General features: G+C 50.5%; 1 protein-coding gene across 1 annotated transcript; it reads right to left on the reverse strand.

Moving 5' to 3' along the window:
* Positions 1 to 1,092: 1,092 nt before the first annotated feature.
* On the reverse strand, positions 1,093 to 16,275 carry LOC142064629 (microsomal triglyceride transfer protein-like). Its single transcript, XM_075109836.1, has 18 exons — positions 16,099 to 16,275; positions 14,779 to 14,960; positions 14,433 to 14,576; positions 13,797 to 13,904; positions 13,050 to 13,166; positions 10,760 to 10,899; positions 10,311 to 10,464; positions 9,461 to 9,618; positions 8,735 to 8,900; positions 8,149 to 8,256; positions 7,809 to 8,021; positions 7,464 to 7,678; positions 6,777 to 6,874; positions 5,581 to 5,702; positions 4,937 to 5,164; positions 4,497 to 4,621; positions 4,031 to 4,201; positions 1,093 to 3,741 (listed from the first exon to the last, which is right to left on the reverse strand). The coding sequence occupies exons 1-18, from the start codon at positions 16,163 to 16,165 to the stop codon at positions 3,594 to 3,596; spliced, it is 2,664 nt and encodes an 887-aa protein (XP_074965937.1). The 5' UTR covers positions 16,166 to 16,275; the 3' UTR covers positions 1,093 to 3,593.
* Positions 16,276 to 21,699: the final 5,424 nt, after the last annotated feature.

A 21,699-nucleotide genomic window follows, 5' to 3' on the forward strand; every position in this document is an offset into this window, starting at 1 on the left:
TCTGCAGGTAGTGAGCAAACCTCACTTATTTGTTCAGGGCAAAACTGCCTGTAGAGCTCACCCATCAGCAATATTATCCTCTCCCCACCCCAAAGGGGTAAGGGTGGCATTTCCTGATTTAGCCTGTGCAATGCAAACCTCAGCTGAATGACAAATCTGCCTCCCTAAATCTCCTTTAGAGAAGGAGAAGGGGGGAAGAGAGCACTGGAAAAGGTCCTAAATGGCAGGTGCGTGCCTTCTGGCTTTGGCTGAGGAGCAAATGCTGAGGCTGAGAAAGGTTTCAGGTCCAAATAGTCCCCTCCAAACACCTGGCAGAGCAGCATGGTTTTGGATGGGGATTAAGGCTGGCGAAGGTCCATAGGTGGTCACAGGGGTGGTATATGCCAGCAGAGATTATAGCAATTCATCAGTGTGTAAAACAGCCTGAGTCAGCCCAAAGCCTGTCTGTGAGACAAGAAGAATGGGAAATAACAGGATGCTCCCTGGGGAAAGGGTGAAGATGGGGAACCAGTGGGACTCAGAGCTGCTATCAACAGCTCTGCAGAAAGCTGAGCAATGCAACAAGGGCAGTATAGGCTCCCTCCTCCCATGGTCACGCAGGGATCCTCCTGTTCAGACCCGAGGGCAAGTCCCAGGGCAATTACTCTGTGTCCTTGGGGCCTGCTCTGAGTGAGACTGCTCTGTAATCAGCAGAGCCTTGATGCAGGGGAAGCCCTGATTTTAAGCAAAGTCTTGTATGGCCTCAAATACCTTTGCAGAAATTGGCGGGAGAGGATAAGGCAGCATCTTCAGACCCATGGGAACCCTCTTGCAGGACTGCTGTCACCCCTAATGGTGCTCTGGGGGTTTCTGGGAGCAGAGGTACCCTCGTGTCCCTGTCTTGCAGCCCCGATGGGGCATTTAGCTACCCGTCTCGGGGGCACCCTAAATACAGACCTAGAAAGCAGGACCCTTGGGAGTGAGACTTTATTTAAAGGTGGCTTTGGCCGTGCTGTTCTTGCTGGAAGTGCCTGTGCTATGGGAGCTGCGCTCTGCCTCTCTCCTCTTCCTGGCTGTGTGTCCAGACAAGTTGAGTCAAACAGAGAAAATATAAAAAATACATGGCATTTATTTTTGTACGTAACCAAAGCACTTGTAATCAGTGTCTCCACATGGAAAACCAGACACGTTTTCTTCTCCCAAACCAGGAGACTCGGTGCTACATTGTCAGGCTTATCATTTTAAAAATGGTCAGTGTCCCCTTTTTGTTCCTAAAAAGCACATTTTGTAATACGAAGAAATACTTAAGGGCACATTCTTATCAGGAAGGAATAAAGAAATACCGCTTTTTCCTTGCGAGCCTCCCTCTGGTGCTGGAGAGGTGTTCGGTGGTTGTAGCTGATAACAATCCAACTGGAGAGGAGAATGCAAAACAGAAGAACAGTATTTACTTGAAGCTAATTGTAATTTTCACAAATGGTCGCCCAAAATCAGCAGAAAAGGGAAGCTGCTGTATCTCTCTGTTGCTGGAAGGAACGCTGCCTTCCCACGTGTAGGGTTGAGACAATCTTATCTTCATCTGCTGCCTGGATTAAAGGAGAAGGGGAACTGCTGTTCGGGTGATAAGAGAGGCCAGAGGCTTCTCCATTAGTATGTGAACTTTGCATCAAAAAGGAAGACTGAGAGGCTCAAGGCAGAAGCTGCCTCTCAATAGATGGGTTCTGAATCTGCATGTACCAGCAAAAGGCACATCTAGTATGTGCCAACCTCTATAGAGAGGAGGAAGAGGATGGGATGGAGGTGTGATCCTGCTATTTAAGTTTTCCAGTTGGGGTTGAAGAGTGTCCACCCTGAAGGGTGATTACTTGAAGTAACAGCTTTGTAATATTTGTCCAAGCTCTCTGTAATAGATTCTTAAATCCAGAAAGGACCACGTCAGTCAAATGTGAGCTCCTGCCCTCCATGGCAACCAGCATCTGAATTTGACTTATAGGATGGGCTAAATCACCAATAATTAATTAAAAAAACCCAAACAAATAAAGGATGGAGAACTTCTCAAACACCTTGGCAGCTTGTGCCTGTGGTTTGAAAGCATCTGGTTCCCCAGCTGAACATTACTGACTTCAGATCCAGCTCTGCATGCCCCCCCCCCCCCCATTAGCGCAGTAATTTCTCTTCTTTGTGTCATTGCCCCATGCTGGGAGTCCCGATAATCTCAAAACACCTTTTTAGTCCACTCTTTGTAAACAGTAAAATGCTTGTGCTCTTGTGGGTTTTAATTACAAAGTGTTTTTATGACCTTGGCTGATTCTTGCAGCCCTGCCTGTCTTAGAGGGGAAAAACGTGGGGAAAGTCAAGTGTAGACACTAAAGCAGGAGGCAGTTGCTGAGGATCAGCGTCACGAGGGGGATATGCAGCCCTGTGGTGAGATGCTTTAACACCTTGGAGACACCAACGTCTCCTTCCTTTTTCGTTCAGCCAGTCCCTGCTCGAGTACCCGATCTCTTTCCAGCCTCCCCCAGTAGCTGGTGGGTCTCCGGCATTATATATTTTTTCACATTTTTCAGCTCAAGACAATTCTCCCTGGTTCAAGATGAGGATTGAGACTACTAGTCCATGTTCTTTAGAAGGGTGTCTTGAACTCTCCCCTGCTCTGTTTGAACTTTGCCTTCATTTCCCCAGCTCTTAGGAACTTTCTTAGGAAAGCTCTGTGGGTTGCGTTGCTCGGCTTGCTCCTTTTTTTGCTCCAAGTGTGAACCTGACCCCCACTGAAATTCAAGCTGTTTCCCCTGCTCCCTGGCCTCACCCTTGCTGCCTGCTGTGGCACCAACCGCATCCCTGACAGCAGAGTCAAAATTCCCCCCAGGAGTAAGGGGATGGCCCGGAGCTGTAAGGGAGCTGAGTTGCCTTCATATGCAAATAAATTCTAACACCTTCACTTAATCCAGAAAGAACGTACAATAATTGGCAACAGGTTATGCAGCATTTTGTCTTGCATCTCTGGCCTTCTCCCTGAGGATTATTCTGGAGTGGATGTCTCTGTGGTTGCATTTAAAAAAAATAATTAATAACCCCACACCTCCTCCAGAAATAAAATTTTGCATGTTCTTGGACTCTTGGCAGCCACAAAACTGTGCATTAAAGGAGGGTCATTCACTCCCTTCACGGGGAATCTCCTCCCTGCTGGCTGCAGATGTGCTCCCTCTTGACTGCTTTGATAAATGGGGAGAAAACACAGCTTTTTTGGGTATAGGCTTCCAGAAGGGTTTCTTGGGCTTTGAGAAGCTCATTCATTTGCAAAAGAAGGCTGTTTTTCACAAGGAGCAGTTTGGCTTCCAGCAAGCCCTTCCCCATGAAAGGAAAAAGTTCAGGCTGGGGAAATCTCAGCCTTTAGGGTGGGGAAGGCAGGCTTGGCTCCTCCAGCCCCAGGCAAGGGGTGCCTCTGGCTGTCCTGCAGCAGTTCCTTTTGTGGTCTCTTCTGATGCCCTTATTGCAGCATTTTTCTTATTAAAAGGTGGTTGTGGAGGAGTTGGGCAGAGCCCTTGACAGTTCAGGTTGGGTTTGCAGAGAACTGGGGTGCGTGGCAGGCAGTCATCCAAAGTGCTCCGATTCCGTTATTCTTCTTTTGCTGTCAGCAGGAGGTTGCAGACCTTGGAGTTGGCCTGGTGCAGGGCAAACTCCCGCCCGGGCATGGTGCCTTGCCTGCTTTTCCGAGTGGTGCTGCTCTGGCTCCCGGCAGACTTGGAAACCGTGAAGATTTCCCTGTAGGACAAGGTGATAGTGAGATGGTCAGGAGGCTGTGGTGGTGGTGGACCTCGTCCTCCTCCCAGACCAGCATATTCACGTGCAGGGCTTCTCCTCATGGTCTAGGCACGGCACTTCCACCCCCATCACCATGAACTGTGGGGTCCTTTGCCCCCTCCTTACTGGTTTTGACCCCCCCTGCTCAATAAGTGTGCAACCATTAATTCCCTCCTCTGTCCAAGAAGTCCTCCTTTGTCTCAAGCATGTCATGGCATTTCTACAGTATCTGGTCATATCCAGAGCTTACCTGTACGGGACCTGCTCCTCTCTCAGCTGCAGGCACATGAGCACTGGGCTGCTGGAAAACCTCAGGATGGTGTCAAACTGGATTGAGGTCTCCACCTCTGTCTGGCTTCTCAGGGTGGCTTGGAGGAAAGGGGCATCTAGTTCTGCCTGGAAATCAACAGCGAGGCTTCCCCTGCGAGAGGGAAACACGTGGGTCTTGTCACCGAGCAATGGCCCTGTGCTGGGCACCATGCACTGGCACCAAACAACCCCATAAGCATCTTAGTTTTAGGTCTGGCTGTGGAAAAGGAGTGTGTAACCATCACCCACCAGACTCCTACCCAGCGTGTCCACCAGGCAGGGCTGGACCCAGCAGAAGAGCAGGGGTCTGTGGAAAGTCAGCCTAAGGTGGAGCATCCCTCGTGCTGGGTGCTGAGCCTCCCGAGTACCCTGCATGCCCAGAGCCAAGCAGTTTCCCACCCGCTGACCTTGTGTTGATGCTGGTTTTCAGTTCCTGCTCCCAAATGCTCACATCCATGTCGGCTGAGATGTCAAGCCCCAGCCCGCCCTGGAGTTTGATGGCTACTTGGAGACCAGACTGTAGAGGAATGACCTGGGGGGATGGAGAAGGCAGAACTTGTTGTGATCGGACACCTCTCTTGGCTGAGCGGCTGATATTGGCAATGATGCATGGCTGCTGGGACTATCCCAACCCTGCAGCTCAACTTCCATGGGAGGAACTCAAGCCACACGTGTCCCATGACAGAGCCAAGCCATCCTGCTGTTTTACCAACCCCAGGAGACCTCTGGCAGTGCCTCCTTGCTCTTAGATGTGAATCCACAGTGAGTGACATACCTAAAATCCACTGGCCTACGCTATGGGATTCACTAAGATTTGGCATGGAGGCAGGCCACCCCCCTCCAGTACCTGGTGGTGGTCCATCAGCAGGAGGTTCCCTTTGACCACACTTGTGGGTTCTCCATTGCTTAGCAGGACCTTGGCCATTAAGTCTGTATATCCCTGGAAGAAGACTATCGGCCGCAACTGAACATCAAAGAAGATGGCAGACATCCCGGCCATGAGCTCTGGCCCCTCTTCCCCTTCCAAAACACCTTCTCCCAGCATCGACTCCATTCCTTGTGCTTCAATAGTGACCTAAAACACAGAGACATGCAAGCTGCGCACAGCAAAGCTGGAGAGTCTGTTTCATGCTCTGCAACGCTATTTGAGTTGCTATACTTGTCTGATGCTTGGATAGGCACTCTTTGAAGCAGGAGCATAGCGATGGAATGGGCTAGATGGGGCATCCAAGCTGTCCCTGAGGACCATGTAGCAGTGGTGTCACATCCCCTGTTTTTTGGGGGGGACAGGGGACTCCCTTCTCCAGAGCAGGTCAGTCTGGCTTCACATTGGTGGTGAGGGATATGCATGTATGTATTTCTGATACGGGGGACACTGAGTGCAGAGGTGAGGTCAATCACCTTAAGGAGGTTAAGAGGGGACAAAGATGGGGCAGTGTCACCACCAGGTTAGTGCTGCCACGCCCCGCAGCCACTCTCCCAGCAGCACACCTGAGCAGCACGAAGCCGCTGGCCATGGCTGAGCAGCGAGAAGTCAGAGACGCTCTTCCTCAGGAATCCACCTTCCAAAAACAGCAGGTCCAGCCCAAAGGTGGAAAGCAGGTCCTGGGTGACTGAAAGGCAGAGAGACACCTGTCAGCATCCCCAGATATTGCCTGGCACGTGTCTTTTTGAAAATGAGTCACTAAACAGTGGTGAACCATAAATGCTCCGGGAGCAGCAGCAGGGGATGAAGGCTGCCAAGAAAACGAAGAGCCCATAGGTAGGCTATGCAAGGCTGGGATCCTGGCAAGCCAGCGCCCAGCGGGATGGGGTGGTTTCTTAAAAAAGCTTGTCCAGGCTGATTGCAGGAACTGGGAGATCACTGGCTATCTCAAAAAGCAGGATCCTGAGAGCTCTTTGGTAATTTGTAAGCCTCTTCGATAGATTGTATGGCCTAGTCCTGTAGAGCTGTTCCATCTATGGTCAGGGTGACTGACCTGCACAGATCTCATATGTTAGCCATTAAATATCTGATAAAGCTAAATGATTCAGAGGGGAAAGCTGCTCTGCACCATCTCCTTCCATTCCTGCAATAATCAAAGGATCTAGCACTGCAATGTTTTTCTTCCAAGTGCTGCCTATTTTGCCTCCACCTACCCCCTACAAGGCTAGACTGAGATAATTTGAAGGGGGACAGAGAGCTGAGGAGGGAAGATTTAAGCAGATATTTAGCAAGTGTTGATTATTGCAGTCTCTCTGAAGTTTGATGATTTTTATCTCAGTACAAGCATTCTCCTCTTTGAAGAGCTTATTAAAAATACCTAAGGAAGCAAGGAATGGAGCTAAATATCTTCACTTATCAGGAAAAGCACAGAAACTCCCACCTACAATGTACCATTAGTTTCACCTCCAGCTGAAGTTCCTCTTTCAAATTAGCAGGATATAGGAAAAGTACGAGGCACAGCCCAGCCCTCCTGCTGTAGAAAGCCGGGTGGTTGCAGGGGTGTCAGAGAAAGGTAGAGGTATCTCAGGTGAAGCAACCAGCCAGCCTCAGCTGGTGCTGGGGCACATGCTCACAAACCTGCCACTGAGATTTTGGGGCATTTCTATAAAGGCAAGGCCTCCTCTGAAAGCTGCTTTTTCCCACCAGCCCCTCCTTTAGCTGTTTGAGAGGACCATGGGGTGAGTGTCCTCGCTGGTATCACCTGTCAGAGGTCCTGAGAAAGAAGAGGAGATGCCAGCTTTTGAGAAGAAGTTGTAATTATTTATCCGTGGGTCTCTCATGATGTCTTTCATTATCTTCCTGGAAGCAAGAGGGAAAGGGTATGTCAGCACTGTGAAGGGAAAATGTCAGCGGTTGTTATAGAATTATGTACAAAGAAGGAAATATGAATTTCCAAACTATTTCTCTTAGTTTTCTAGAGAAGCATGAGCAAAAAGGGAAACGAGCAGACATGGGCTACCCTGGAATTTTCCTCTCCTCTGATTTATTAGGAGTCAGATATTTTTGTGCAGCTTTTGCTTAGTTCTGAAAAATGTTTTGTGCAGATAGGAAGATTAATGCAGTTACAAGTTGTGCGCTGCCCTGGGAGACAGAGCTTTGGCCTCCAAGGACTCTGCCAAAGCCACGAGCCTGGGTCCCTGTGCCACGGGGCAGGATGTGGAGGGATGCCAGGTTTCAGCTGACTGGGCATCATCTGCATTAGCAGCCCTGCTGTTTTCTTCCTCCTGCAGCTGGGAATTTCCAGGCAGCTCCAAGAAGTGATGTTAGCACGTGCGCTTATCCAGCTTTAAAGGCATGTTGGGTCAAAAGCCACAGCTGGAGTGTGGAGGTGGGAAAAACAGCAATGTAGAGCTAAGGGGAAAAATGCAACCTTCCCATCCAGACCCACCTTGCTGGGTGGTGGTCAGCACGCAGGCTGCCCTGGACCTTCAGCAGCAGAAATGTCGCTGTCTCTGTCTCCAGCTCATTGGCAGCCAGCAGGATGTTGATGACATCCATGGGCAAGGGCTCGTTATCTAGGAGGATTTCTGCAGCAGCCAGGCGACATGTTTTTTCGTAGCTTTTCCTCTTCTCATGGAAAATCCTCCTCATTGCTTGTTTCACCTGATGAGAGAGGGGAATTAAAATGGTTCTGTTAGGGTGGTGATGTGCAAGTGGTGGCTCTGTTTGCACCCTGATGGCTTGGCTTTGAAGGGGAAGAGGAGCACCAAGCCTTGGTAGCTTTGTTTCGTACCTTGCTGGAGATGTGCCGACTGGGGAATCGCTGCAGGGCAGAGATGGCTGCAGTGGTGATGGCGGCGGGACCTTCCTCTGCATGGTCCAGGAGGGTGGGGATGGTTTCAGGGAGTGCTGCATTCCCCAGGGCTAGCAGATAAATGACTGCCTCAGACTCTTCCTTGGCACCTCTTAGCCCCTTGAGGATGCTTTCCACCCCACGCTCCACCTCCTGCTCAGGGGTTGGAGGAAGGCAGGAGAGAATGAGAGTGAGGTGAGGGACAGGGGACATTCTGGGCACCCCTGGAGGAGGGGGTGGGTCTGAAAAAGCCAAACAAGGGGGTTTACAGAGGACCCACCTGTAGCTCGCACAGCTTCTGCTGGCACAGCTTGCCGACCAGAGAGCCCATGGCAACTATCCCTGTCTCCTGGACATCGGGAGCCAGCTGCTTCCCATCCAGCTTGTCCTCGGTGCCAGGAAAGGGGTATTAGCAAAGGGGGGCGGGGGCGGGGGAAGAAAAAAAAAAAAGAACACCCAGGGAAAAAGAGAGAGGAGGAGTATATTTTACCTCTTATATCAAAGCGTTTACCAGAAAAAGTAAGGAAAAACTAATTCTTACCTGCCTTGAAGGAGGCAATGCATGGTTTAATTGGATAAAATGCTGGTTTTTCACAGTGGCTTTTAATTAAGCTTTTATTATCTGTAATGCAGTGATATAATGCACTTTCTGCTGAATGCTTTTCCTCCAAGGAGCTTCTACTCCCGTTGCCACTGTCCCATTAAAAGCACGTAAAATAATCCCATAAGCAGGAAGATGTATTTCTGCAGAAACTTGGTTTCCTTTTTCAGGAGAACGTGCTTGCTGTTCCCTCCTGCCTGAAATGGGGCAAGAACCCATCCCAGACTCAGGACCCTCAGGGAATGAGAGAAATGTCTGTACTTACTAACACCAGGTGGAGAAGCTTTCCTGAAGGCCGAGGGGAGAAAGCTGCCGCATAGAGAAACGTCTCTAGCAGGGACTTGGGCTCTTTGCCAAAATCCAGGAAGTCCGAGAGAGCTGCCAAGGATGCCACCGACTGTGCGGCCACCGCTGCCTCCACGACGAAGGGGCTGGAGCAAGAAAAGGGAGGTCATCAGCGGCACGATCCAGAGCTGGAGAAGAAACAAGATGCCCTGTGCAGCTTTTCATCCCCCTTTCTCTGTGCTTTCCTCTTGCTTTAAAACTCACAGGACCTTCTGTTCATGGCTTAAAAAAACCTAGAAGGTTGGTTCTTGCTCTGAACTCACCCATGTCTTGGTGTTTCACTGCAGAGAGGAGCCCGGCCCCAGCGCCTACACTAAGGGATGGATGCTACAGCCATGGGTGGATGGTCTGTAAATAACACACCTCCAACCGATACTTGTAGAAAGCCTTGCTGGGGCATTTGCTGTGCCCCAAAGCCAGCAAAAAAAAAAAATAAATTTAAAAAAGCCATGAAATGTGTGTACAGGGTGGGCATTAAGAAAAAACAGAGTATGTTTGCACTAGTCAGGGCAGCTGCCTGGGCCAGGTATGGTGTATGGAGCAGCATCAGATGACCCTAGATGCCAGGGCCAGCAACGACCCCGCGTGCCAGGGCTCTGCGTGCACAGAAAGCCAATTTTGGCAAGATAGCCCCTGGGAGTCTCACAGCATCTCCTCGGGTGCCCTCCTCAGCAGCTGCAGAACATCCTTCTTCTTGGCGCTGCGCAGCATCTGGATGAACCTCTGGAACTGCCACACAGTTGCTGCCTTCGAGGTGTCCATTTTGAGTCTCTGGCTGTCAAAAGCCTTCAGGTAGGCTTTCAGCTACAAAGATGAAGTTTGTTAGTGGAATTTAGCCTCCTTTACCCCTGACCCTGAATCATGGGATAATGCTTCTGCTTGGAAAATATTTAGGAGCGGGAGGGGCCTGTGGGGGTCATACAATTACCTGCAGGGGTTTACTGCAGCCTCCCACCCCCACCGCTGAGGACTTGTGCTGAAGCCCAAATGCCCCAGTTTGTGCCATGTGCCAGGAAAAGGGCAGGAGAAACTGCGAGCATCAGTGGTGCCTGAAAGTCCTTGCAATTCCAGACTTCCTAGGTGAAAAGCCTGGAGGACTCAAGGAGGCAGAAATACCCTCTCCTTTGTCCTTGCCAGCCTGACCTGCGGTGGGAATGTTTCCTGACCTCAGACCTGTGATGAGTTTAACCCAACTGGATGTGTTGGCTGTGCACCAGGTTAATTCTCCCATCACAGAAACACAGCCATGTCTGGGGGCACAAAGGGGTCCTTCCACCACAGGTAGCAATATTAGACACTTTTTAGGAGAGGTAACAAGTCAGGCTGCTGCTCTGCAGTGCTCCCAGGGTCGCATCCTGCCTTGACAGCCGTTACCAGCCCCTCCAAATGCACCGCTGTGTTTTAACCCCAAAACCTAGAGCCTTCTCCTGCCCGCCCAGGTGCCCAGCTTGGGGGAGAATATGTGGTGAGTTTTGGGGGTGGGTAGCATCACCAACCGATGGGCAGTGGGTGCAGCCCCTCCTGAAAGGCAGGCTGGCCATGCCCAGGGGCTGGTGTTGTCCCTCTTTGCCAGCCAGCACATCCTCGAGGCTTCGTCCGGCCACCTCTGCCACGCCGGGCATCGGAGGAGACACTAGCTGGAGCTGCTGCCTGTGGAGGGAGAAGAAGCCATCGAGAAGTGCTTTGTCATTTACACCCTCCATGGATCAGAGGCTGGTTGGGTTCATGCAGGTTTGGAGAAAGAGGAGATGGGGGAAAAAGCTGTCAAAAGGTGTCTGGTGTTCCCTCTGTGCCACGCCTGGCTGCACCCTGTCCCTACTGCCTGCACCAGGCTGTGCCAGTGAGCCAGCAGGGGAGCAGGGAGTGAAGATTTAACTCCAACAGATGCACCTTCATCCCACGCCAGGCTGCCCCGTTTGGGCCGTAGTGTGGGGACATCACTCACCTTGAACTGATTTTGATGCCAGTGGTGGACCTCAGGGCTGGAGACACCACGTGGCTTTCCTCTGCCAGCACCAACTGGAGGAGGTTGTCTTTCACTATGTACTGGCTTTTGCTGGTGGGCTGCCACTTGACTCCAAAAATCTTGAAAAAGTAAAAGCAAGGAGAAAAAAATATAACCTTTTCTCTCTTCCCCTCTCCCCAGGAGATTTCTCTCCTCTCTCTTAGCAGCAAAAGAGCTTTCCAATCAACAAAGTCACCCACTTTGCTTGCAAAATGTAGGAAAGGTAAATCCAGAAGGGCTCAACCTCTTCCCAGATGTGGGATAAGGCAGCACCAGGTAAGGACCACGGCGAGGGGATGTTCTCATCCGTGGCTGGTGTGGGGAGACAGACTGGTGGCACCATGTGGACTTTCTCTTTAATTAACAAGTTGGTGTCACCCTGACTCAGCCTTAGAAGAAAAGGGTAGCAGAGGGAGCAGGGGACGTTCCTGCCTGGTGTGGGTGATGCCTGGAGACTGCAAACTGGAAATAAATGCCGCTCAAAGCATTGCCTTTCCTTTGGGGCCATTTGACAGCGCTAGCTCCATAGCTGCCCCAACGCAGCTGCACGGCGTGGGAAGAGGTATGGCCCTCAATGCCAAAGCGCACCTCATCCTGACAAGCATCAGCAAGGACATTCTCCAACTGAAAGAGAAAGCCAAGGAACAGCAATTTCCACTGAGCTCGTGCCAAAAATTGCCCGGCTTCCTCACTGTGCTGCGTGGTGACCTTGGGGGAGCTCTCTGGCTTGTTTCCTTCCAAAAGAAATGACGTACTTGCTGGACTTCACCTCTGCCTCCTCTCCCCACCCCAGTGAGCAGAGCGCTGTTATCGGAGCAGCTGGGCTTGCACGTGGTAGGTCTTGGGGAAGAGGAAGAGCTGAACAATGGGTGAGCAGTGGTTTTTGACAGCAAGTGGCATTAACAATGATATCGCTATTTTAATAGAGCATTTTTTTTATCCACAGGCTTTGCATTTTACAGAGCTGGACAGCATCATTATTTTATGGATACAGGCAAGGTCCAGAGAGCTGCCTAAGTGCAGATGGCAGGCTTGTGGGAAAACCTTATTGCCAGAAATGTGCTATGCAGGGTTTCTTACTTTCTTGGGTAAGTTTACTGTGATTCATAGCCCAGAAAGCTTTTATTATAAGAACACTCAGAGTTTGACTGCCAGGTGTCCCTGTTCAAGCCTGTGGGCTCTCTGTGCAGTGATGTCCATTTTTATATTTAATTCAGTAGAATTTATATATTTAAAAAAACCCATCACTTTTATTCATGGCAGGTATAACTGCATTAAGACTCACAGAGTTTCATCTCTTTGTCATTAGGGCTGAGCATGGGCTACTGCTTGAAATGAAACAAGGAGTGAGTGGTCTTTAGACCTGTCCCCTGTCAACCTAATCATAGAATCATTAAGGTTGAAAAAGACCCCTAGGATCATCAGGTCCAACCATCAACCCAACACCCCCAGGCCTCCTAAACCATGTCTTCAAGTGCCACGTCTACATGTTTTTTCAACACCTTCAGGGACTCCACCACCTCTCTGGGCAGCCTGTGCCAGGGCCTGACGACTCTGTCGGTAAAGACATGTTTCCTAAAATCCAACCTAAACCTCCCCTGACGCAGCCTGAGGCCGTTCCCTCTCGCCCTGTCCCTGGTGACCTGGGAGCAGAGACCAGCCCCCCCCTCACTCCAGCCCCTCTCAGGCAGCTGCAGAGAGCGAGAAGGGCTCCCCTCAGCCCCCCCCTTCTCCAGGCTAAACCCCCCCAGCCCCCTCAGCCGCCCCCCAGCACACTTGTGCTCCAGACCCTGCCCCAGCCCCGCTGCCCTTCTCTGGACACGCTCCAGCCCCTCAAGGCCCTTCTTGTCCCGAGGGGCCCAAAACTGAACACAGGGGTCGAGGTACATAATCCCCAATCCGATAAGTCTGAGGTCTAGAAAACATTTCTGTATCTCCACCTTCCCAAGCAGGATTAGCTGGCAGGTCAGAAGTGTTAACAAGGATGGGGATGGGATGACCCAGGACATTTTTCTGCTCCTACCCACCCCGAAACATAGCTCCGCCTAAGGTATGTTGGTGCATCCCACCTTGGGTATGGGTCTAAGAGCCAGAGCCCCATCCCAGGCTGGTGCAGAAGGCTGAAGCCAGCTGGGAGTGGGACTCGCAGCCCACCAGTAGGACGATTTTTGGGGCAACCCTATCTACTTGGTGTATGTTGAGCCCACCACCGCGAGAGCAATGGACTTGCTTTGTTTACGGAGGGGAATCCAGATTTCAGCTTTGTGCAGCTGAGGAGATCTTTCGTCTTCGTGATGGAATGGTTGGACACGGTGTATGTGACTCGGCAGCTCCCAGAGACATCCTCCTGAAACACAAATGTAAGTGACCATGGTTAAGGGTGATCAGCTTTGATTGAGCCTGAATAAAATGATCTGTGTAGAGGACAGACACAAAGGACAAACTAATAAACAGAAAAATCATCAAAAAGCTAGAAACTGGGTCGTATTTAGGGATGTTGGATAGCTCCAAATCTATCTGAGCAGCAAACTTGCTTTTGCAAACTTAGGCTAATGCCAGCAGCAGCACCTTTGTGCCTGCATTTTGAGGTTATTTCATATTGTTCGCAGGTCACTACAGCAACAGTTGAGCTCTGGAGGGAGGGATTTCCCTTCCATTTGCTGGCTGGGCAAAGCAAATCCTGCTTGGCAGAAATTCTTGTAGTTTTTTTCTCTACTTTTCCTACTGTCCAGGGAAAGACGATTTTGTTAAGTGTGCCTATTCCTGAAAATCATCTACAGATTATTTAAAATCTTCTGTCTTTCAATACTCGTCCTCACTCACAGCCCAGGGGCAGCTGGATCAGCAAACCCATGATGTTTATCCTGAATTTTGGCGCTGCTGAAGTGCCTCGGCCGGCTGTGTGCCGGGGCTGGCCCTCCTGCTGCAGCGTGGTCCCTGGCTTTCAGGCAGGATCTGGCCCAGGCTCTGCACCTACCTCCACTGTGGTGCTGGTGTGGGGCTGGAGCTGGAGCAGACTGGCGATGCCTCGCTTCAGGTTCGAGACCAGGATGCTTTCTGCTTTGTCCACGTAGAAGGCTTTGACCTGGGAGGGCAAGAGGTGGTGTCTGCCTGTGGGGATGACTCTGGGAACCCTGCGTGCTCTCTGCTGCCTTCCCTGCTGAAAAGTCTCTCTCCTGCAACCTAAGCAACACCCTGGAGATACCTAAAGATTTTTCACAAGGAGGACCATATCCCTCAATAACATGAGCTTTGTGGATACATGCCCACAAAATTTCCCTTCCTGCCCCTGGATTTTCCAAACTCCTAGAGAGGAAGGTTAGAAAGGAGCTTATATCCCATGGTTAGGGCTGAATCCTTTTTAACAAGGGATGCTGCAGCTCCAGCTGGGCCTGCAGCCCATTTGGAGGATGTGAGTTCATCTAGGGTCATACTGGACCCTGTGAGAGACTGTATATTCCTACATTTGCCATTCTGTCTGGTTCCTTGAGTTCTGATATGAAATCAGAGGTGGAGCAGGAGTTCGCATGGGCTTTGTAGCTGGGAAAATTTGGGATGTGGGCAGGAGTGCTCTGCAGAGGGCATAAGCAAGCCCAGGCGGTGTCCAGCTGACCTTCCCGCTGCTCCAGGAGATGAATACCGGCTGCTGGAGCTCTGCCTGCACCTCCTGGCTCAGTGCAATCTCTGCAGGGGAACCTCCAGTGCCGTCCTGGCTCCTTTCCTCTTCTGGCTTGTGTTGGGCTTTCAGGTTGCGGATCTATGACAGCAGATGGAAGAAAGCAGTGAGCAAGCATGTCTGCTCTAAAGTTGCTATGCATTTTAGCTGCAGGTGATGGCCTCTTGGCCAGAGAGGTTGTTTTTCACATGGCTTGGGCTAGAAAGGGAAGGGGGTAAGGAAAGAGAGCATCGCTCCTCCCAGGAGAAGTACCTGGCTGCAGTGGCTTTACCACCTCACGTACCTGCATCTGGAGCAGCTCTTCCCCACCTTGGCCCCTCCAGAGCTGGTGCAGCTGGACCAATGCCTCAGCCTGCAGCCAGGCTCCCCGCGGGGTCAGCGTGGATGTGTGGTCCAGCTGGATGTCCAGGGAATAGTGGTACTGATACAGAGTCCTGGGCTGGAAAGAAAGCAGCTGCAAATCCCCTAAGGAAAGATGCAAACGTTGAAGGTACGCAATCGCAGACCTCAATCCCTCCACTTGCTGCAGCCAGCATCCTCCATCCTAGAGAGGAGCTGGACTTGCAGGGGATGCTTGCAACCTGCATCACTTTGCCTTCTGGAAGTGTCATTTTTATGCTGAACTGTAAGTATAGCCAACACGTTTGGGGGAGAATGTGGGAAGGTTTTAATGGGAAATTATTTGTGCCTGTGCTTTGGATATTTGGGTGTTCTGGGCGTGACAGCTGGTTCCCGCTTGTGTTTCCAGTCCTGCCTTAGGAATAATAGCCAGAGTTAGCCCCCCGCCCCTTGGAGACTTCAGGACTCTTTGAAAGTGTCAGAGAAACACACTAACCCTGAAGGAAAGTTTCCTGAGCATGCCCATGGGAGGAGGGTGGTCTTGAAGTGTCTTTTCAGCATTGTGCATTAGCTGGGCAACATTAGCATTTTATTTAGGGGAGAAGAGAGGCCATATTGTTCGTACTGTGTGTTTCCCATTAGAACTGCCAATTCTAAATTAAGCCACTGACTTTGTGATGCGTCAAAATGAAGTTGATGGGGCAGCTTTATATCAAAACTGCTTCAATCTTATCTAGAATTGTTTTGACTCATTTCTCTTGTTCATATACAAATATGATTGTAGGGGGGAGGGTTGGCTTTGCCATGACATAACCAGGCTAATCTGTTTTCTAAAGTATTTTCAAATTCTTCTGCAAATCTGATGCACTTGCCAGGCTTCTGAAATGTTTTATAGTTTTGCTACTTCTGTTATAAAGATGAATCGACGGAAATCCAGCTCACTCACTGGGGCTTTCCTCCATGAGTCAGAAGAATTTCTATATTTCTGCACCGTGTGCAGTTTGAAAAGCCCCAGCTCTCCAGTTTTTCTCACCCCTGCAGGGAAGGCTTCCATGATCCCCCAAAATTTCCCTGCCTCGGGAGATGCTCGGACCATTTGCAGTTGTTGTGGCAATAACTCTTTCCTCCCTGGCTGGAGACTGGTGAGATGTTGTATTAAGATGAGCCTTGGGAGGCTCTTTGTGCACCGAGATGAGCACCCCGCCTCTCGGGGCATCTGGACCCTGCCATGTCCCTGGACCCAAACCAGCCCAAAGTCTCTTACCTTTCGCTGTGCTCAAGAAGGAAAAGCAAAGCAGGCAAATGTATCTCCAAACTGCCTGTGGATTCATGGTGGGGCCTGGGAGCTGTGAGGGAGACGGGGAAGGAAAGGGGGGTGAGAGAGGGACTATACAACAAAAGTGGGCAAGATTCGCAGCGTCAGGCGATGGGGCCCAACCTTCTCCCTATCCCCGCCTTACACACCCAAGGAAAAGCAAATAATTAAACCTTTTCACCAACCCCCAGCAGCCACGGAGGGTTTGGAAATCAGCTGAGGTTTGCCAAAGACCAGAGGGAGGGGGGGAAAGCTGCAAAAAAAGAGCTGCCAGAAGCATTGTGGGAATTTGCCCTTGCCAGTTGAAGCAATTTGCCTTGATATGGGAGGGGGTTGCTCAGAAAGCTGCTCCATCCCTTGGTAAACTTTCTCTTCCCACCAGAAGGGAAACGGGGATAAATCGTTGCTTTTAAAAGACCCAGAAGGGGGAGGGGGCAAAACTGCTTTTCCAACTTTTTAGTCAGAGACCGGGATTTGCAGCCTGGAGGCTCAGGTTACTTAAAGGGCCAGGCTGGAGGGGGATGGGGAGAGCCCGCTGATGGGTTCGACCGTGAACGCTGTTACCCCTGCCAAAAACAGCGTGGGAAAGGGTTCAGGAGATGGGTACGTTGCTGGTTGTGCTCCGCACAGCCTGCTAACCCCTTGGCCCACCAACCATGCAGGTTTTTTCCCATGCATGAGCTTTCTGACTGTTGAGTTTAATTGGGTCCTAAAGACACTAGAGACTGCAAAGGGTCAAAGTCCCTATGAGGTGGTGATGGAGTGGCTTAGGGTCCTGTGAAGACTTTTCCCCAAGCAAAGTGGTCAAGCAGGAAGGAGCAGGGCCCATAGCACCCTTCTTGTACAGGGACCTGAGAAACAGTAACGGAATTACTGGCATATGGAAGTGATCTGCGTATTGCAGTGGGACCAAAACCCAACAGTTTGGTTTTATGGCATTTTCAAGGGCACATCTTCCAGCTCTGCATCACCACCGGGCTTTTGGGCCAGTACTGAGACTCGAAAAGCAGGGCAGATCCAGCTGTGTGCTACCTAGGGAAAGTCCAGCTATAGGTTTCCCATATGTGGTGTCTCCACTTGGTCCTCTGACAGTCTTTATGGACAAATATCTCATATTTAGATTGAAGCCTTTTCTTCTCTTTATTATTGTCTTTATTATGGTCTATCAGCTTTTTGTTCAACAGTTTCCTTTTGAGTGATGATCATTAGGGCTTCCTTTGAGTCGGCTGTTCAAGATGTACCCCACAGGTCTGCCTGTAATGGCTTCTCCTCCTGGGATGTATGGACCTGGGGGGACTTCTGCTCTGCCAGTGTGCAATGAGAGAGCAGAGCACACTGGGGGTGGATAAAAGTCCTGCTGAACACAGAAAGCTTTAGCCTTTTAGCCAGGGTGGGGAAAAAAATGAAATATGTAGAAGAGAAACATGGCTGTAGAGGGTCTAAGTTCCAAAAAATAAATAAGGTCCCAGAGTGTTTGCTGGAGGCAAAGAAGAAAGGCAAATAGAAATAGCTTGTGAAAAAATACCCTGCTGATAAGGAGGCTTCAAACTGGAACTGAACTTTGGCAGGTTTGCTTATTTAGTCTTGGCTGCTGAGTCCTTCCAGGACCAGGGTGTGGGAGGCCAACAAGCTGCAACCTGCTTTCCCATAGGCAGCTCTGCACCGCCGATTCCTACCCGCTGGGAAGTCTGGGAGGCAAAACCATGTGATAGTCACTCAGCAGAGTTTTCCCAGCGGTCCCAAGGAAGGGAGTTTATCCACTGCCTGTGCTACTGGGGCTGAGCTCGCACTCAAAATCTGCATAGGAGGTGCCTTGCTGTCATTTCTTGATCTCCTCTTTTATAATCTCATCCTCACGACAAGATGGCAATGGGCAGGGAGAGTAGTCGTGTAGCTGGAAAGTCACGAGGGATGGGATTTATCTCTGGGTTCCTAAATCAGATCTCTAGACTAAACCAACAATCCTGGATCCTTCTAAAGGCAGTGGAAGGAGAGAGGTGTCTTTGGAGGATGCTACTTGCTGCTTATCTTGGGCACTGCCTTGCTGTGACATTAATCTCCCTCTGATGGTATTCATTTAACTCCATCAGTTATGCAGGAAATTTAATACTTCACTCAGACTTTGATGTGTAACTTCGAAACTAATCCTGCTTTCTGACCTGTGGCTTTGCCACTCGCTGTGACAACTTCTCTGCCTGGAGATAAAACTCCCTCGGGTTTGTTAGTGTAGGAGGGGAGGCAGGGATGCACAGTGAGTTTCAGTGCCTGTTTTCACCAGGTTTCTTTTCCTCTAGACCTGGTTCTTCCTTCTGTCTCTGGGAGAATCTGTGAAAGCGTAAAGCAAAATAAATCAGATGTTTTATATTCCTGGTGCTGGTCATGAAACTGAAAGGCAGATGGCTTTGCCTGTTGCTCAGTGTTGCTGTGTTTGCCCACTCCGTAGTGGCTATAGGATACGGTGGCTGTGGGTCTAGGCAAAGGCCCTGCTGCCCAGCATCGCTGCAGTTACCCACACCCCGTGCTTCCATCTGCGTACTGCTCAAGTGACAGGATAAACATCAGTGAGCTTTGAATCCATCCCGCAGCTGAACCAAAAGAAGGGGAAATAAAGCATTGGTGCCAGATCAGTTTCACCAGCATCCCCTGACACATCTCTTCCCAGGCACTGGTCCTTCTTCCATATGTGGGGGAGCCCCAGAGCGTAGCGTCCCCAGCCCCCTGCTTGGTTCCCTGGACTAGCTCTGCAGGTACCTGCTGGGCTGGTCAGTGCTGATCCCCAGAGACCAGGCCCCTTGTGCTCCCCGGTCTCTGCCCCCACTACCAGTGTCTCAGGCTAGAGGTTGGCACCTGTAGTCTCCAACAACCCCAGAATGATGCTTTTTTCAGTAAGAAGAGGGCAAAGAGGAAACAGAAGGAAGCGTGTTTCTGCTGTTGCATTAAAATCTTTGATACTAGTGTCCTCTTTTCTGGACCTTCACTCTTAATTTTTTACTCACTTCAAATTTAACCAACTTTCATAAGGCCTCCAATTTACTAAGCATTCTTCCCAAGCCCATCTGGGGCTGTTGGGCTCTTGGAAAGATGCCTTCTGAAACTTTGCAAGCCTGCAGACAGATGCACGGTCTTAAAAATCATATTGCTGAAATCCTGGATGCTCATCCAGCCCCTCGTGTATCAGCCAAGAGAAACGTGATCTCCTGTTTCCATCAAGGCTCAGGCTGCCAGTGCAAATCCTCTTCTAATAAATTAATGTAGTATAATCGAGCAAACCTCTCCGTCATTTCACTCTCTTATTTGGACACTCTGCTGCTGTCTAATTCTAAGTTCCCTTGGAAATGACCTAGTAGCGAGCTTTATGGACAGAATCGGGATGCCAAGCTCCCCACCCTGGTCCCCAGACCTCATGTTCCAGGTGGTCCTCGCCCCCCTGGCCAGCTGCAAGCAGCCGCTGCTGAATCGCCATCGGGGAGTCTGGCTGTAGGACCTGACGTGGCAGCTCCAAAACCTGTTGGCAGGAGGGTGGAGCAGAGGGTTAGTGTCACTGTGTCACCGTGCCCCAGGGTCAGAGAGGCACGCGGGGACCTTGCCACCGAGGTGTGACATCAGGGTGGACTTTGGCAAAGGGTGGTCAACCTGCCCAGAGGCTGAACTCACCTAGATGAAAGCAGGATGGAGGCAACAGGGATTGTTGCATCAAAGCCGTTTGACTGCAAGTGCCAACCCATGGGTGTTTTTAGGTATTTTCAAGTACAGATTCTCATCATAAATATCTAGTGGAAATAATGAGAGCCAAACACTCCTTACCCAGGGGGATACTAGTACCAGCGGCCAGTTTCTAGGCTTGGAGGCTACTGAACTGGGCACATTGCTGCTCCATCTCAGGGATTTCCCAGCAAGGATCTTGGCTGGCTGGGGAGTTTCCAGCTCTGCTTCCAGTATCTGATCACCCTGGGGCAGATGGGAGGGTAGAAGGAAGTACTCCCTAAAGGCTCTGTTCCTTTCCCATATTTTGTGAGTGATCTTTACTTATGCACTCACTCTAGCCTCTTATTATTCAGGAGTTTTTAGGAAAGACCTGGAAGCAAGTAGAAAAAACCCCTGCTGACAAAATACGCAGACGGCCCAGAGGGGGAAGCAGGAGATAACAAAGGGTACGTAACAGGCCCCGGGTGTAAATCTTTAGAGGGTGACTCAGTGGAAAAGAGCAAAGGTTGCAGGCTGTGCTGCCAGGGGAGGGGGCAGGGGAAAGGGTCACTCTCCCAAGGCACACTGTAGCTGCTGCTAACCAGGACATCCCACAGCAGGTCACCTTAGCAGTGAGGATGATTCACTGTGGAGGAAATTGCCAAGGGGATCAGGGGATTCTCCATCAGTTGGTAACCTCAAAGCCAGAAGGATGGTTTTGCTGGAAGACATTCAGCAGTGTGAGGTTAACCTGGCGAAATTCTTCACCTCTGCTGAACACAGCAGATGATGTGATATAATGACCTATAGCGGCTTTAAATCCCATTTGGTGACACTCACCTTTTCTACCGTGGACCAGAAGCTTGTGAAAGCAGGTCTTGCCGTCTGTCTGTCTGTCACAGCCACCTCAGCTCCAGCTCTTTCCAGCCACTCCAATCTCTTTTCCTTACCAGGAGCTCTTGATGCTGGAAGGGGAGGGCAGCTTGCCCTCTGCTGAGCATTGTGTTATGCTTTGCTCCTCATTTGCAGGGCTCTCTCCTTCCAGCTTCTGCTGGAATCCCTTCGCTTCTGTCCCATGTCAGCTTTTGCATGCCCCATGGTCCTCTGTGCCTTTGTTCTGCGGCCGCTGATCCATCTTTGCTGCCGTGCCTCTCCGGGGTGTTGGAGTCAGCACCATGTCAGCTCGGCTATGTGCTGAGGCAGGACTGGGCTCACGATTCAAGAAGTTGAAAATGACTGCGTCAAACCAGTTCTTGGTTTGGCTCAAGACCCTTCATTTTTGTTGCCAGAGGCATTGGCTTAGAGTGGTGAAGGCAGGTTTCCAGCACTGCAGGGGAGGGGTTCACAGGGCTGCAGAGACTACCAGTTTGTACATGACAAAGGGATGCATATTGCGGGAGTTTAAGATTTTGGATGGGAAATCTCAAAGCTTGGATTGAGGAGCAGGATTCCTCCAGCCGCACCTTTTACCCTAAGCAAGGTGCTATTTTAAACTTCCCTTTTCCCATGGAGATTCCCAACAACCCTCAAAGCTCTGATACCACCCCAAAACCCAGGACTTTTTAAAAGTGATGGAGCAGCCTCTGACTGAATTTGAGTCTTTTCTCCTTGTTGCATCCTCTGTTTCTCTCTTTCCTTCTAAGCAACCTTCAGCTGCAAAGCCCCCATCATGCCTCCCACAGCACCTTTTCCTGCCTTGCCACCTTCCTTTTTGTCGCTGCAGCAGCAAAGCACCGACTCTGCCAACAAGCTCCCTCTGTTCTTGCCTCTAAGAGAAGAGAGAAAAACTGAAGGTGCGTGAGCAATTCCCAAATAATTGTACTGGTGGCACTCAAAAGTCTCCAAAAGCCCTCAGCAGAGATATTT

Source organism: Phalacrocorax aristotelis, chromosome 14 (assembly GCF_949628215.1).
Source record: "Phalacrocorax aristotelis chromosome 14, bGulAri2.1, whole genome shotgun sequence".
In the NCBI taxonomy this organism is placed as follows: domain Eukaryota; kingdom Metazoa; phylum Chordata; class Aves; order Suliformes; family Phalacrocoracidae; genus Phalacrocorax; species Phalacrocorax aristotelis.